Below are 17,738 nucleotides of genomic sequence, written 5' to 3'. Positions count from 1 at the left end.
GAAAGTTCGTCTTGTATTTAGCGTAAAAAATAATAAATAAAAAACAGATGAATATAGTATAGACTGTGCTTGGTATGATGCGTGTTAATCGTCCCAGAAGAGATTCTCAGCCGCTCGGCCGATGTCGATCCTAAAGGTCGGACGCCGTTCTGAACTTCAGGGTGGATTCTGACCTTCGGTGCGGGTCTTGACGGTGCTGGTGGGCCGGATCTTGTGGCCGTCCTTCCACCACTCGCCGCCCACCTGCTCCAGGGACACTTCGCACATGAAGACCGCGTTCTGGTCCTCTACCACACACAGGTCCTCCAGCTCCTGGACGATCTCCATAGCATGTTCTGATCCAGAGGAGAGGGAAGAGAGGAGAGAGTGGTCAAGGAAAAAGGAGAGAGGAGAGGGGGCACAAGAAGAGAGGGGGGAGGAGAGAGGAGAGTGGGGGAAAGGAAAGAGGAGAGGAGAGAGAGGAGGGGGCAAAAGGAGAGAGGAGTGAGTGTACAGGGAGAGAGGAGAGAGGGAACAAGGAGAGAGGAGAGAGTGGTCAAGGAGAGAGGGCACAAGGAGAGAGTGCACATGGGAGAGGGAGCAGGATGGTTAAGCAGCGTTTCGCCCTACCTTTGGTTCGGGACTCCTCTCAGGTTGGCCTGATATGCATATGCTGTAGATATTTGATGGTGCATTATCGTTTATTTATGAACTAACTGAGCAAACAACTACGGATCACTTCCAGGTTGCGGTGGGACGCAGGGGGCGCCGGAACCTATGAGGCCGCGAGACCAATGGCAACCCAACTTTTCGTTTAAAATATAAAGATTTAGTTTCTTAGTAATGATTTGGCCTAATATTTCTACTGGTGGTATAGTGGGTGTTGGTAATAACGCAGTTTAAGAACGGCGTTAGGTAAAGCCGTTATTTTTTCAGTAACGAGGTAATCTAACTAATTACTATTTCCCTCGTTACAACGCCGTTACCGTTACTGTACGAAAAATGCTTTGAATAAACTGCTTTGAATAAACAAATGATTGAATAAACTGCGTAATCCGTACGCACCCTTGGCTACTAACACAAATTGCTAGTGAGGAGATCGGGTGGGTTAAAGGTTGGGTATGGAATTCTCTTTTTTGGCCATTTTTGCTAAATTACTTATCATAACCCACTTACAGCCACTGAGTTAGAAGTACTGAGTGACATGGAAATTAAACAAGTCAATCATCTGTGGAAAGGCAGGGCTCGAAAAACTCTAGCCAATGATTTCCAGACCCACCGAGTGGCATTGGACAGTAAGTACGTCAATCAAACGGTAGTACTGAACTCCCCCTCCCCCGCTCCCCGCGCGACCCCTTCGTGCACGTACTCAAAGCTCGTGACCCAGAGCAAGCTTCTGTTTGTTGTTACTGCTAGCTAACAAGCTAATGTCTCGCTCTCGTGCATCTGTGTTCGCTCAAGCATGATTGCGTGTCCATGTACTTGGAATGGGTGGAGTCAGAGTCAGCGTTGAAGGAGAGGGGGAGTAGGACCATTTGAGTTGTGTATTTTCAAAATCTGCTGGCGTTTTGCAAATCCCATACCCAACCTTTAACAATGACATGAGCGATTATGATTGGCTAAGGCAGAGTCATGTTTCATGGTAGTCACTTGGAGCCAGTGTTTTTACACACAAGCCAGGACACGCGCGCCACACACCCGCAAACGCACACACCAAACAGATTCGGTGAAGCAGCAGAAATGGCGAGTCCGGAGAAATCCGATGAAAAGTTGGCATTTTCTGTAGTATTCGGCAGATGTTCCACAGCCTTTGCAACCCAGCAAATTGAAATTCAGGCCCCATCCACACTCGGGTAAATGTAAAAACACACTTCCGCAATGAAAATGATCTCCGTCCACACTATCGTTTTCATATCGTTTTCGGAATGTTTTGCATCCACGTTCCACATTGAAATTATTTTGATAAACAGTTGTTGTCATGGTTACGTAACTCCGCCACGCCTCTCTGTTTAGATTACAGGCGCGCGATCAGCTGATATTTACAGTTGATCAGCTGGTTAATCATTTTCGACCCGGTCTTGTCCAGAAACGCCGCTCTAAGTACTGTTTCAACGGTCGTCTTCGGGTTTTTTTTACCATCACTGAAGAACATCAAGTACAGCGCTCACCTCCGGCGTTGGAGCAACGAATATGTTTGAGCCAATATGTCGAGTTGTTTTTGGAGATAAATTAGTACATTGTACAGAGAGATCATCACTTGCATTTCACCTGCCATTTTTTTGATGAGCGTCTCGGTCTCGAGCGCAAGCTTGTGGCAGTGTCATGGCAACCGAACGTCATCGTTTCTGAAAGCCTCCGTCTACCCTATCTACACTACAACGCGAACCCAGCACATTTATCCACCTCAGCGATAGTTTTTGAAAGGCATCGTTTTCAGTGTTGGAATTCTCAGTTTTAGTGTGGACGGAAGGGCTAAACTGATAAATATTTATGCGTTTGTAGATTTACCCGGGTTAGTGTGGACGGGGCCTCAGTTGGAAGCATATCAGGGCCTTGAATGGGCAGTTTAACCATTTAATACATTAGGGCCAAGTGAAAACTGCTCAGAAAAATCCAGATTCTTTCATATAGCATATATGTGAGCGAGTGCACTATAGGGAACGGAAGACGCGCAGACGGGAAGACTGTTTGTGACTGGCAAATGGTGTTTTATCAGAAAATAGTTAGGCCACAGTCTAGCAGAAACCTTCAGAGCCAATAGGACTACAAAATATGTACAAAAAAATTTAATTGTAATTTTTGACACTAGTCAAACTCAAATCACACGTGGAAAAGGGTAAACTTTTCGAACTGATAAGAGCTGCTGTGGGTGAGCTGTCATCATGCATTAACAAAAAATGAGCATCTGGCTATAGCCCAGACTTCTGAGAAAATGTCCTTCGTTTCGTAGGCTACGAAAGGTTAAATTATTTGGTTAAAGCTAAAGTGAGGGAGGCTGGGTCCTTTCTGCTTCATTAATTTCACCATGTAGCCTATCAGCTCCGAGAAGAACGTAGCCTAAAATAGGCTACCAACTCGTTAAGTTCATTGCGCCAGTTTGAGCTGGGAGATGTTGGTTTAATGCATGTTACGCCCAAAACAAAGCCATGACTGACAATTGATTGTAAAGCATTATTTCTTATGGCAAAATGAATTCCCTCTAGGTCAGACTAGGTGGCGGCAGGCATGTCGCATTGCAATTTGGGGATGAATAGGACTACAGGTAATTCAATTATAAAACGTGTTGGAGACTCCGACCCACCACAGCTTCAGCTGTCAGCTCAGATAGGAGACTTCAAAATGTATAAAGTGCATATAGTCTACCCTTTATCCTACGTTACATTTTAAGGAGCAGCTTGCCTTAACGTCTGATGCTTTCTCTAGGTTTTAGTAGCCTACGGACTGAGACAGTCACAAGCATCAAGAACAGAATAGGCTGATCTCTTTCACTTAACTCCAGTCAAACCCCCCTGTAGTTTGCGGAAACTAATTGACTGAAAGAACTGGCATTATATCTTTGTGTTGGTATGCTACGGCCGAGAATGACGCCAAACATTTTTTTGAACCCCCCGCCCTAATGCAAGAGGGGTTTCCTCGATGATTATGTAGGCTACTCAAAACCTCTTTTCTAGAATCATTCATTGGTCAAAACATTCTCACAGCTGGAGCCACCACTGCACTTATGTCAGGGAATCATCTCAGACCGTCAGACCCAAAATCTCACCTCCTGCATGTTTGTTACTGCCCCTCGTCCTCATGGTCTTCATCACTTTTCTTTTTTTTTCCAATACCAAGCCTGCAGCTCTGTCTAGTCTAAATACTTGCATATACACATGCACGCACATTTACCCCCCCACACCACTGAAATCATTCCGGCGCCACTGGTTGGACGTGCAAACGTTCACTGGGACGTTGACATAGCGGGAAGATGTGGATAGGGATTAAAATGGTGGAAGCAGATGCGATTTATAAGGAAGAATTTGTCTTGATCCAAAATGAACAACTGACACCAGCCGCTGGTGGATAGATTGGACTATTGGCAGGTAAAAGATCGTAAATCTGCAATTGTCTTTCCATTCTGGCAGATAAAAAGAGTAAATACTTTCACAAACAGCATTTATAAATCACGTTCACGTCTTTGACGGGAGCGCTAAGCTCACCATCATGTCATCGAACCGAATGACACCTCCACCCACACCAGGCCTCGAACCCCGCCCTGCCTACCGTAGACCTCGAGGCAGCAGGAGGTGCTGATGTCCCCGGCGTCGCAGTGGTAGGTGCCGGCGTCGGCCAGCGAGGCTTCCAGCAGCTGGCAGTACCTCTTCCTCCCCATGGAGTAGATCCGGCAGTTTTTCCCTGGCTTCAGATCCACCTCGCCCTAGTTGACGAGAACAGAGTTGGACGTTTATTTTGTTAGGGTTAGAGTTTAGGGTTTTTAGAGTTTAGGGTAAGGGCTTTTATCCAAAGTGACTTACAGTGAATTCAGATGCACGTCAATAAGGATCACATGGGAGCTTACAGATTGTTTGAAGGCTTTGGAGAACAAACCCAGTCCCTTCTGGTTGGGTTAGGGTTAGTTGCACACCCTTAATCCTACTACCCTATCCTTCCCTAAAACACAGAACCTGGATCCATCATGTTCCCTTTGACAAGGAGCAAGGTGGGCTAATATAAGATTAATCTATTGCAAGGTTGATTCATAATAACACGTTATCCATATCTTTAATACTATTGGATCCTGTTACTACCCCCAAGTCTAGGGGATTGAGTGGGTAGAATAAAGCTAACTCAAACATGAACAATTTTCCTAAAGGATCCTTCTTTTAAAAAATGGTGGAAATTACAGCGAGTACACTTTACGCATTGCCGGTTTTGTTTCCCAATAAAAAGCTAAATATTGCTGTTAAAATACCCCACTTCAAGAGCAGATGAAAATGCCCTAGGCTGCTATTTTATAAGTTAGGGCATCAACTTCACGATTTCCCTCGTAAATCAGGAGGTCCGCATAGTGGGGGCAAGGCCACACAGGTGGAGAACGGCTTTTTTTTCTGGTGCTAGCACAGACTGTTAGGTCTTATTCTTTACCTTGAGCCACTTGACCTCCACGTTCTGTCTGGAGAACTCACACTCCAGGGGCACCGGAGACCCCTCCTCCACGCGGACGTCTCCCAGCTTCTTCACCAATGACACCGGCGTCTCTGTGGAGCAGCGGAGACATCAGTCAAACGGCTGCCACTAAATCACCACCACTGTCAGTGTGTCTCATCTGGAAGAACTCGGAGGCTTTACCACAGCATTCCTACATCTTAGGGTTCAATGGCAATTTGTCCCACTTTTCCCTCTTGGGAGTGATAAACAACCATCTTATCTCATCTGATTTTGTCTTTTTCACTCTGTTCACTTTCCTTCTCTCAAGTTCCAACTTGCGTTTCCAAATCTTTGTAATGTGCAGCGAAGTAAAAGAGGCAACTAGGGTAGGTAAGCCTCAACACCAAACTGTCACTCTGACGGTAATCATGTTCATCCATGTTATGTCAACATAACAAGATCTATATGCATTCAGGATTTAAACAGTGTTGGCATTTTTGGGATTTCTTCATTGTGGGAAACAGTGAACAAGAATAAAAATTCATAGATGAAAGTTCCCTGGATTGATGCAGTCTTGGGTATTATTCTTAAGAAATTTGAAGAGCTATTTAAGTTGTTTCTTTGTGGTTCTCTATTCTCTCATGGGTTCTCCTGTTTGTTATGTCAATGGTTCCTAGCCCTCTCATTGGGTGTCGCCTTGTTTCTCAGCTCTCTCATGGTTCCAAGTTTTCTCATTGGTTCTCAGGCCTCTCATTTGTTCCCTCATTGGTTCTCAGCCCTCTAATTGGTCCACTCATTGGTTCTCAGCCCTCTCATTTGTTCTCAGCCATCTCATTGGTTCCCTCATTGGTTCTCAGCGCTCATTGGTTCCCTCATTGGTTCTCAGCCCCCTCAGTGTTTCTTAGCCCTCCCATTGGTTCCCTCATTGGGTCTCAGCCCTCTCATTGGTTCCCTCATTGGTTCTCAGCCCTCTCATTGGTTCTCTCATTTGTTCTCAGCCCTCTCATCGGTTCTCAGTCCTCTCATTCGTTCCCTCATTGGTGCTCAGTCCTCTCATTCATTCCCTCATTGGTTCTCAGTCGTCTCATTGGTTCTCTCATTGGTTCTCAGCCCTCTCATGCCCCTTTCACATCGCCGCAAAATCGGGGCCGGTTCCGGGCCAGTTCGGAGCTAGGGCCAGGGCTTTGGTTTCACACCGCCAAAGAACCGGCTCCGGCCCCTAAAAACCGGTTCAACTCTGGCCCCGCTTTAGAGCTGGGCTAGAACTAGAACCGCTTTTACGCCGGGGGCAGGGGGCGGAGTTATCCGTACCTTCATAAACAGGAAGACCAACGAAGACCGGCATTTTTTAAAACACCGAAATAAACAATGGACGTGAATCCGTGTATGGTTCTTTTTTGTTTTTTCTGATTTTGTTTTAAATCTGAATATTCAAAGAACGAACCATACACGGATTGAATCGAAGACGAAATTGTTGTTGTTGTGTTTGAAACTGGCGCGAGGGTTCTTCTGCGCGCCTAACCTGACGCTTGATCATTGTGTGGTGGTTCAACGCGTCAACGCGCCAACGCAGCCAGATGAGTCCATGTCCATGCAAGTGAACGGAGCGTTCCCTCTTCGTCATAACTATCAAACCAAACATCCTTCACATTCAACGAGCGAACATTATGAAAGTAAAATGCACATTTCTCACAAAAAATGTTTCCATAAACGCATTTAATGGCGTAACTATGTTACTATTTCCACCCAGAATAAAGAAAGATGTCGGCCGTATGCTTCTGTCCAAGCTCACTAGCGGAGACGTTTGCAGTGACGTCATGACGTTGCTCACGCCGGCTCCATGGCTGGCTCTGGCCGGTGTGAAACCAACCGGTTCTTAACTGGGGTAAGGCTGGAACCAGTTTGGAACTGGCCCTAGCACCAGCCCGGAACTGGCTCTCGGTTATTTTTGGTGTGAAAGCGGCATCATTGGTTCCCTAATTGGTTCTCAGCTCTCTCATTGGTTCTCATCCCTCTCTTTTGTACCCTAATTGGTTCTCAGCCCTCTCATTGGTTCCCTCATTGGTTCTCAGCCCTCTCATTGGTTCTCTCATTGGTTCTCAGCCCTCTCATTGGTTCTCAGTCCTCTCTTTGGTTCCCTCATTGGTTCTCAGCCCTCTCATTGGTTCTCAGCGCTCATTGGTTCCCTCATTGGTTCTCAGCCCTCTCAATGGTTCTTAGCCCTCTCATTGGTTCCCTCATTGGGTCTCAGCCCTCTCATTGGTTCCCTCATTGGTTCTCAACCCTCTCATTGGTTCTCTCATTGGTTCTTAGCCCTCTCATCGGTTCTCAGTCCTCTCATTCGTTCCCTCATTGGTGCTCAGTCCTCTCATTCATTCCCTCATGCCGCTTTCACACCAAAAAGAACCGAGAGCCAGTTCCGGGCTGGTGCTAGGGCCAGTTCCAAACTGGTTCCAGCCTTACCCCAGTTAAGAACCGGTTGGTTTCACACCGGCCAGAGCCAGCCATGCAGCCGGCGTGAGCAACGTCATGACGTCACTGCAAACGTCTCGGCTAGTGAGCTTGGACAGAAGCATACGGCCGACATCTTTCTTTATTCTGGGTGGAAATAGTAACATAGTTACGCCATCAAATGCGTTTATGGAAACATTTTTAGCGAGAAATGTGCATTTTACTTTCATAATGTTCGCTCGGAGAATGTGAAGGATGTTTGGTTTGATAGTTATGACGAAGAGGGAACGCTCCGTTCACTTGCATGGACATGGACTCATCTAGCTCCGTTGGCGCGTTGACGCGTTGAACCACCACACAATAGGCGCGCAGAAGAACCCTCGCGCCAGTTTCAAACACAACAACAATTTCGTCTTCGATTCAATCCGTGTATGGTTCGTTCTTTGAATATTCCGATTTAAAACAAAATCAGAAAAAAACAAAAAAGAACCATACACGGATTCACCACGTCCATTGTTTACTTCGGTGTTTTAAAAAATGCCGGTCTTCGTTGGTCTTCCTGTTTATGAAGGTACGGATAACTCCGCCCCCTGCCCCCGGCGTAAAAGCGGTTCTAGTTCTAGCCCAGCTCTAAAGTGGGGCCAGAGTTGAACCGGTTTTTAGGGGCCGGAGCCGGTTCTTTGGCGGTGTGAAACCAAAGCCCTGGCCCTAGCTCCGAACTGGCCCGGAACCGGCCCCGATTTTGCGGCGGTGTGAAAGGGGCATCATTGGTTCTCAGCCGTCTCATTGGTTCTCTCATTGGTTCTCAGCCCTCTCATTGGTTCTCAGCCCTCTCATTGGTTCCCTAATTGGTTCTCAGCTCTCTCATTGGTTCTCATCCCTCTCTTTGGTCCCCTCATTGGTTCTCAGCCCTCATTGGTTTTCAGCCCTCTCATTGGTTCCCTCATTGGTTCTCAACCCTCTCATTGGTTCTCTCATTGGTTCTCAGCCCTCTCATTGGTTCTCAGTCTTCTCATTGGTTCCCTAATTGGTTCTCAACCCTCTCATTGGTTCTCAGCCCTCTCATTGGTTCCCTAATTGGTTCTCAGCTCTCTCATTGGTTCTCATCCCTCTCATTGGTTCTTAGCCCTCTCATTGGTTCCCTCATTGGTTTTCAGCCCTCTAATTGGTTCTCTCATTGGTTATCAGCCCTCTCATTGGTTCTCAGTCCTCTCATTGGTTCCCTAATTGGTTCTCAACCCTCTCATTGGTTCTCAGCCCTCTCATTGGTTCCCTCATTGGTTCTCAGCCCTCTCATTGGTTCTCAGCCCTCTCATTGGTTCTCATTTTGTCTCTCGTTGGTTCTCAGCCCTATCATTGGTTCTCAGTCCTCTCATTGGTTCTCAGCCCTCTCATTGGTTCTCTCATTGATTCTCAGCCCCCTCATTGGTTCTCTCATTGGTTCTCAGCCCTCTCATTGGTTCTCTCATTGGTTCTCAGCCCTCTTATTGCTTCTCTCATTTGTTCTCATCTCTCTCATTGGTTCTCAGCCCTCTTATTGCTTCTCTCATTTGTTCTCATCCCTTTCATTGGTTCTCAGCCCTCTCATTGGTTCTATCATCGATTCTCAGCCCCCTCATTGGTTCCCTCATTGGTTCTCAGCCCTATCATTGGTTCTCAGCCCTATCATTGATTCTCAGCCCTCTCATTGGTTCTCGAATTTGTTCTCAGCCCTGTCATTGGTTCTCAGCCCTCTCATTGGTTCTCAGCCCTCTCATTGGTTCTCTAATTGATTCTCAGCCCTCTCATTGGTTCCCTCATTGGTTCTCAGCGCTCTCATTGGTTCCCTCATTGGTTCTCAGCCCTCTCATTAGTTCCCTCCTTGGTTCCCAGCGCTCCCATTGGTCACCTTTGACGGTGAGCCGGGCGGAAGTGCGGACACCCTCCCCTGAGAACATGATGGTGCCGCTGTCCTCCAGCGTCAGGTTGGAAAGGGTCAGGCCATGCACCAGCCCGTTGCTGCTGACGCGCCATTGGTTATTGGGCTTGACGCGGATGCCGTCCTTCTGCCACACCCCCTCCACGTCGGCATGCGACAGCTCCACCTCAAAGGACGCTGTCTCCCGCTCAAACGTCTCCTGGTCACCCAGAGCCTTGTGCATGGAGATCTTACGAGCTGACAGGGAAGATGGAGGACAGGTTGTTGTTCAGTGACAGGTTTTGGACCTTGTAGCTGACCGCCCATATATGGCAGTGGAAACTATATTCAAAAGACTGGATCATATAGTCCTACTCCCAGCTAAGGGATTCTGGGTTCAAACCCCAGTGGATGACCTGTGGGACCCCTTGAGCAATATGTCGTAACGCCCCACTATCCATGTATCAGAATTCATTGCAAGATGCTTAAAGGTCCCATGTAATGCAACCAGGTGTGGTGTGATTAGCCGTTACAAGCCGTTTTGTGTCCACCTAGATGTGTGCAGGATAGATCAGTCTACCAGGCTACCTAGTAGTACTGTAGCAAACGTTGCTCATTTATCTGTCACACATCTAGGTGGACACGCCCACCTGTGATGTCATAAGGGGCCGATTTCTAAAACGGCGTGTAACGGCTAATCACACCACACCTGGTGCCATGTCATGGGACCATTAAAAAAAATATATATATAGATATAGATATAGATATGAAAAATAATATAAATAAGTAAATTTATGTGTACATCATAATTATATAAATGTTATTCTAAGGAACTACTAAGTTGGACAGCAGCTCGCACATTCGGGACTCAAACTGCCAACTTTGACGAGTTGAAAGCACAATAAAGTCCACAAGGCCAAAAGAACATTGTAACCCTTCCTTTTACAGTCCCCTAATTACTAGGTATTTACCCGGTACATGCATGGTAAATCATAGTGTATTACTGGGTAATTACCACTGGTAATAAGAAGGTAAATACAGAGGTAGTTACCCAGCAAATACATGATAATCATAGTGTATTACTGGGTAATTACCACTGGTAATAAGAAGGTAAATACAGAGGAATTATCCGGTAAATTATAGTGTATTACTGTGTAATTACCACTGGTAATAAGAAGGTAAATACAGAGGAATTACAGCTGAAGTACTAAGTAAAACCTCCACTATTACCCATCAACTCAACTAAGTAGCGTGTTGTTGTAACTGTTTTAGGTTGGTAATAACTCTGTACTTCCTAGGAAATTAGGCAACCAATTCTTATAAACACCTATTATCCAAGGTTTATGTTGGTAACAGCCCAAATTTAATGATGTACTATCTAGAAATTAGCATAGTGCTTTCCAATAAAATACTTTTTCTTAGTTATTATTCAAAGCTACACCCATTTAGAAAGGGTTTAATCGATTTACCACTATGGAATTACTTACCTGGTAACAACCTCTGCAGGAACAGTTTTCCTCTAGTGTCATGGTACATCTTCTTAAATACTGGGTACGAAGCCGTTTGTTTCCATGGTATTACCAGGTTCTTACCATATAATTAATAATAGATTGCATGGATAATGGAATCTATCCATGCAGTCAACACAAACATGTACCATGTACGTTCTGCGACGTTACCAAGTAAAACACGACAATTTACCCAGTAATTAAGCTGAAACTGTACTGTAAAAGGAAGCCTCGTTTATTCCCATGGTATTACCAGGTTCTTACCATATAATTTGTAATACATTATACCCTTTTCCATGCAGTCAACACAAACTTTTACCATGTACGTTCTGCGATGTTACCAAGTAAAACACGACAATTTACCCAGTAAGTAAGCTGAAACTGTACTGTAAAAGGAAGCCTAGTTTGTTTCCATGGTATTACCAGGCTCTTACCATATAAGTTGTAACTGGTAATTCCCTTTTCCATACAATCAACACTAACCATATATGTTCTGCAACATCGTTCACCAGTAGTTAGGCACTTTAATTGTTGTTATAAAACCCAGAACCACTGTTGATGAAAGGCATATTAAAATTAAACAAAATCAAAGGCTTATCTTTCAAACAATGCATATCTCACAAACAGGCACTGAAAACTGAAGAAATCTGACAAAAAAAAGAGCCGTCCACATCAACTCAATTTAAATGTTACTGATGGGGTTTTCATAAAACACATGACAGTGTTATGGCAAGTGACCACAAGGAAGACTGCTTCAACCTCTTCAATTTGAATAAGTGGTGAATGCCATGCAGCAATCTGCCTATGGGAGAATCTTTGTGGTCATTCCCAAACCAATGAGTCCACTCGATGAATGAGACATGACTCTTTAGTGTCTTCTCTGTGAGGTATCCCTGCAGTCTCCACATCTGGGATTTGAAGGCTGAGGCCTAAAAAAAATTTTTGTTTGGTTCCGGTTTCCGACCGACCCTGTCAATTTATGTGCGACCCAAATTATTTTATGAGTTTTATAAAATAAAAAAAAAAGATTTTTTTTTTTTTTTTTAATGTAATTACGTTTTGGTACAGCACCTCTATAATTACGTTTTGGTACAGCACCTCCTCATTCTGTACAAGGATGAGCGAATTTTCTCGTTTTTAAATGAAAACAACCTACCTATCATTCGCTGCCGCTGGAAAAAATAAAATAAAAAAATAAAATAAATTCCCTACCTACCCATGACCTCAACTGACAACCAACAGGAACCAAACTTTTTTTTTTTTAGGCCTGACCAAGACCTGACCAGGTACCTCCAAATCTCCCCTTCCATACTGTAATAAAGAATCAGAAGACAAGAAAATAAACATTAGGACTGTCAATTAATGAACATTTCTAGAACATGTAGAACTCAAAGATTATTTTGTTTATCAGTTAAAAAAGGATGCTGATCCTCTGGCCATTGTGTTTGGTCATATTGAAAAGAGAAAAAGGCATATCCATAAATACAGTTAATAGGACGGGAGGGGACAGGCTGTTAGCTCCGGTTAGCCCTTTAGCATCGAGCTAGCGGAGCTTCTGTCATTCAAATAACTCGGACATGTTGTTTAAAACCTATAACACCCAATTTATTAAAATATCCGGATTTAATCGGGCTCTCTCCCATAAGTACAGTTAATAGGACGGGAAGAGACAGGCTCTGTTAGCCCCGGTTAGCGCGATGCTAAAGAGCAGCTCTACCGGAGCATGCCACCTCAACAGGTGCAAGTTAGCCTCCGGTTTGATATTAGCCAGATATTCGGTTTACCACCCGGCGTATCGCGAAAATCACAAACACATGTTGTCGCCATCGATGTCTGGGCAACAACGTCATTTACGTTCTGGCTGCTACCTGTTTTAGGGACCGTCAACAAGTTACACTCACCGACTGGTGGCAGAGACGATACCATGGAATTGTTTCTGGAAATAAATCATATAAAATAACATAAAAATCACTAAAAAATACATTTTGTCACCTGATTGTAGTAGTAGTTGCCAATGGTGGGCTGCTACATACTGCAGGTAACTTTGCTAATAAATTGCATTATTGTTATACGGGATGCGGGATTAATAATTTCAAATATAGTTTAGTCGATTTTTGTCGAATATTAAACTATTAACTGCATTATGATTAACTATATTGCAATATATTTGTGTAATTAATTTCCTGAAACAATTCCATGGTAACGTCTCTGCCACCAGTCGGTGAGTGTAACTTGCTGACGGTCCCTAAAACAGGTAGCAGCCAGAACGTAAATGACGTTGTTGCACAGACATCGATGGCGCCAACATGTGTTTGTGATTTTTCGCGATACGGTGTCCTAAACCGTCCTCAACATACTAAGCCCGTAATGTATTGCACTTATGTTGATGAATCCGATTGGGTGGTAAACCGAATATCCGGCGAATATCAAACCGGAGGCTAACTTGCACCTGTTGAGGTGGCATGCTCCGGTAGAGCTGCTCTTTAGCATCGCGCTAACCGGGGCTAACAGAGCCTGTCTCTTCCCGTCCTATTAACTGTACTTATGGGAGAGAGCCCGATTAAATCCGGATATTTTAATAATTTGGGTGTTATAGGTTTTAAACAACATGTCCGAGTTATTTGAATGACAGAAGCTCCACTAGCTCGATGCTAAAGTGCTAACCGGAGCTAACAGCCTGTCCCCTCCCGTCCTATTAACTGTATTTATGGCTATGCCTTTTTCTCTTTTCAATATGACCAAACACAATGGCCAGAGGACCAGCATCCTTTTTTAACTAATAAACAAAATAATCTTTGAGTTCTACATGTTCTAGAAATGTTCATTAATTGACAGTCCTAATGTTTATTTTCTTGTCTTCTGATTCTTTATTACAGTATGGAAGGGGAGATTTGGATGTACCTGGTCAGGTCTTGGTCAGCCTTCAAATCCCAGATGTGGAGACTGCAGGGATACCTCACAGAGAAGACACTAAAGAGTCATCTCTCATTCATCGAGTGGACTCATTGGTTTGCGAATGACCACAAAGATGCTCCCATAGGCAGATTGCTGCATGGCATTCACCGCTTATTCAAATTGAAGAGGTTGAAGCAGTCTTCCTTGTGGTCACTTGCCATAACAATGTCATGTGTTTCATGAAAACACCATCAGTATCATTTAAATTGAGTTGATGTGGACGGCTCTTTTTTTTGTCAGATTTCTTCAGTGTTCAGTGCCTGTTTGTGAGATATGCATTGTTTGAAAGATAAGCCTTTGATTTTGTTTAATTTTAATATGCCTTTCATCAACAGTGGTTTGGGGTTTTATAACAACAATTAAAGTGCTTAACTACTGGTGAACGATGTTGCAGAACATATATGGTTAGTGTTGATTGCATGGAAAAGGGAATAACCAGTTACAACTTATATGGTAAGAGCCTGGTAATACCATGGAAACAAACTAGGCTTCCTTTTACAGTACAGTTTCAGCTTACTTACTGGGTAAATTGTCGTGTTTTACTTGGTAACGTCGCAGAACGTACATGGTACAAGTTTTTGTTGACTGCATGGAAAAGGGAATAATGTGTTACAAATTATATGGTAAGAACCTGGTAATACCATGGAAATAAACGAGGCTTCCTTTTACAGTACAGTTTCAGCTTAATTACTGGGTAAATTGTCGTGTTTTACTTGGTAACGTCGCAGAACGTACATGGTACAAGTTTGTGTTGACTGCATGGAAAAGGGAATAATGTATTACAAATTATATGGTAAGAACCTGGTAATACCATGGAAACAAACAAGGCTTGCTTTTACAGTACAGTTTCAGCTTGCTTACTGGGTAAATTGTCGTGTTTTACTTGGTAACGTCGCAGAACGTACATGGTACAAGTTTGTGTTGACTGCATGGAAAAGGGAATAATGTATTACAAATTATATGGTAAGAACCTGGTAATACCATGGAAACAAACGAGACTTCCTTTTACAGTACAGTTTCAGCTTACTTACTGGGTAAATTGTCGTGTTTTACTTGGTAACGTCGCAGAACGTACATGGTACAAGTTTGTGTTGACTGCATGGACAATGAAATGTATTATAAATTATATGGTAAGAACCTGGTAATACCATGGAAACAAACGAGGCTTCCTTTTACAGTAGTTTCAGCTTAATTACTGGGTAAATTGTCGTGTTTTACTTGGTAACGTCGCAGAACGTACATGGTACAAGTTTGTGTTGACTGCATGGATAATGGAATCTATCTATTATAAATTATATGCTAAGAACCTGGTAATACCATGGAAACAAACGAGGCTTCCTTTTACAGTACAGTTTCAGCTTACTTACTGGGTAAATTGTCGTGTTTTACTTGGTAACGTTGCAGAACGTACTTGGTACAAGTTTGTGTTGACTGCATGGACAATGAAATGTATTATAAATTATATGGTAAGAATTGTATCTGTATTTACCTTCTTATTACCAGTGGTAATTACACAGTAATACACTATAATTTACCGGATAATTCCTCTGTATTTACCTTCTTATTACCAGTGGTAATTACCCAGTAATACACTATGATTTACCATGTATGTACCGGGTAAATACCTAGTAATTAGGGGACTGTAAAAGGAAGGGTTAACAGAACGGTAAATCATTCATTTGATTTCATAGACATCTTCCCAGAATTGACTGCGGAAAGGGGGGAGGACCCATGACAACATCGCTTATGAAGTCAGTAGGATCATCCTAGCATGCGGGGTGTGTTTGTGTGTGCGTGTGCGTGTGTGTAATCTGGACAAAGTACTAACAGACAGGTGATGGTTTAAAAGGGGACAAACAAAAAAAGAACCTCAATATTGTATTACAGCATAACAGCATTTCAGCACCTCGTTTTTTTCGGCAAACAGTGGCGAGCTCAGTTATTCTTAGCAGCCTCGGCATTGTGTTCTATCGAGAATTAATACTGAGGAGATACAGTCCGAACATAAAGTGCAGTAAGTGAATAGCTATATAGCTTAATGCTATGGCTAAATGCTACAGCTAAATGCTACTACTGAATGTTATTGCTTAATGTCATTGCTAAATGCTATAGGCCTATCACCAAACTGTCCAAAAAAAAATTTGGAGAGAAAAAGCGCAATGGTATACCTAAGTGATCTTGCTACATGCTATGCCTAAATTCTCTTGATAAATTGCATTGCTAATCCTGAATACTATGGCTAAATGCTATATATAGTGCATTTGCTAAATGCTATAGATAAAATCCAATGCTAAATGTGCGTTTCAGCCTGTAAGCAAGTGTGCCTCCGACTCACGCTCCACGTTGAGTTTGACCTGCGTGCGGTCGTGCAGCGTCTCGCAGCGGTACGTGCCGCGGTCCGCCAGGCTCAGGTTGCGGACCGTCAGGCGCCGCGTGCATCCATCTTGCGCCAGCGCGTGCCGGGGTCCCGGCTGGATGACCACACCCTGACGCATCCACTGCACCTCACCCGTGTCCAGGCTCACCTCCGTCTCCAGGACAGCCTCGCCAAACTCCTCCCCCATCACGGCCTCCATCCGCCTGGTGAACATCACCTGGGCTTCTGGGCCGGGAGAGAGACAGCATTGAAGGCCTGAGACACCGTGTACTGTGTCTCTGGGAGAGAGACAGCATTAGAGCCCTGAGACACTGTCTCTGGGAGAGAGACAACATTAGAGCCCTAAGTTACTGTGTCTCTGGGAGAGAGACAGCATTAGAGCCCTGAGGCACTGTGACACTGGGCGGGAGAGAGACAACATTGAGGCCCTGAAGCACTAGCATATGCAGCACTGTCACTTTGTCTTTTACAAAAGCGACTTCTGCTATGTTATCCGAAACCAAATATTTTGATTTCTGAAGCTTTTCAAGCGGCCAAATGGCTAAAAAGCATTTGGCTGCTTCATCCATCCATTCATCAGGTAATGGGTTAATCGACTTCACACAACAAATTGTTTCAGTACTAATTCAGCACTAATTCAGCACTGATTCAGCACTAATACAGCACTGATTCAGCCCAAGTTAAATTCTGAACCAAACACAGCGAACGTGGCTCCTCCCCAACCGTCCATCCCCCCGGCCCCCTCACCCTGCACTTTGAGGCTGGACCTGCTCATCACACCCTCTGCCTCCGCCGTGATGCGCGAGTTGTCCAGGATCTGGCACTTCTTGATCACCAGGGTGTGGCAAAGGCCGTTGCTGCTGGCCTGGAAGCGGTCGCCGGCGGCGATGGCCTCGTTGTCCATGAGCCAGACCAGCTGCACGTCCTCAGGGGACACCACGCACTTGAAGGTGGCGTCCTCGCCCTCCAGCACTGTGGTGTTGTGGAGCTCCGTGAGGAACTCCACCACCCGCGGCACTGGGAGGAGGAGGAGGAGAGGGAGGGGGAGGAGGAGTTGGAGGGGGAGGAGGAGTTGGAGGGGGAGGAGGGGGAGGACATGGAGGAGGCGGATCAGAAGGGAGCTGAATGTTATTGGTCGAGTACAAAAAAGTAATGTGTTCCACTAACTATGCAACATTAAACAACCCCCAGGGAGAAGCACTCAACCACATATCTTGGTTTCTGAAAGTGTTCCACGTCTGTTAGAAGATATTAACACCCTGACTTCACCTGGTTCAACGTTCATCCAAACAACCATTAACATCTGGTGGCCCACAACGTCAACTAAATCAAATCATACTAATTAAACGGGAAAGTTGCACACAATGGATTAAAACCCTTCCCCACTACCCTAGTAGGAGCCTCAGTGGGACCCCCCTTCATCCAAGACGGGCAGGGATCAGGG

At 44.6% G+C, this 17,738-nt stretch overlaps 1 protein-coding gene across 3 annotated transcripts in view; it reads right to left on the bottom strand.

Moving 5' to 3' along the window:
* obsl1a (obscurin like cytoskeletal adaptor 1a) overlaps positions 1 to 17,738 on the bottom strand; it is a 62,417-nt gene that overhangs the window by 4,095 nt on the left and 40,584 nt on the right. For all 3 annotated transcript variants that reach the window (XM_030354976.1, XM_030354978.1, XM_030354977.1), the window contains 6 exons: positions 17,042 to 17,311; positions 16,253 to 16,519; positions 9,446 to 9,712; positions 5,104 to 5,216; positions 4,243 to 4,396; positions 174 to 335 (listed from right to left, as the gene is read on the bottom strand). In XM_030354976.1, coding sequence (XP_030210836.1) covers positions 174 to 335; positions 4,243 to 4,396; positions 5,104 to 5,216; positions 9,446 to 9,712; positions 16,253 to 16,519; positions 17,042 to 17,311 — 1,233 coding nt within the window. The remainder of the gene's footprint in view (positions 1 to 173; positions 336 to 4,242; positions 4,397 to 5,103; positions 5,217 to 9,445; positions 9,713 to 16,252; positions 16,520 to 17,041; positions 17,312 to 17,738) is intronic.

This window comes from Gadus morhua, chromosome 4, assembly GCF_902167405.1.
Source record: "Gadus morhua chromosome 4, gadMor3.0, whole genome shotgun sequence".
Classification (NCBI taxonomy): Eukaryota; Metazoa; Chordata; class Actinopteri; order Gadiformes; family Gadidae; genus Gadus; species Gadus morhua.
Note: the sequence above shows the minus strand (reverse complement) of the source record. Positions and strands in the feature narration are given on the sequence as shown.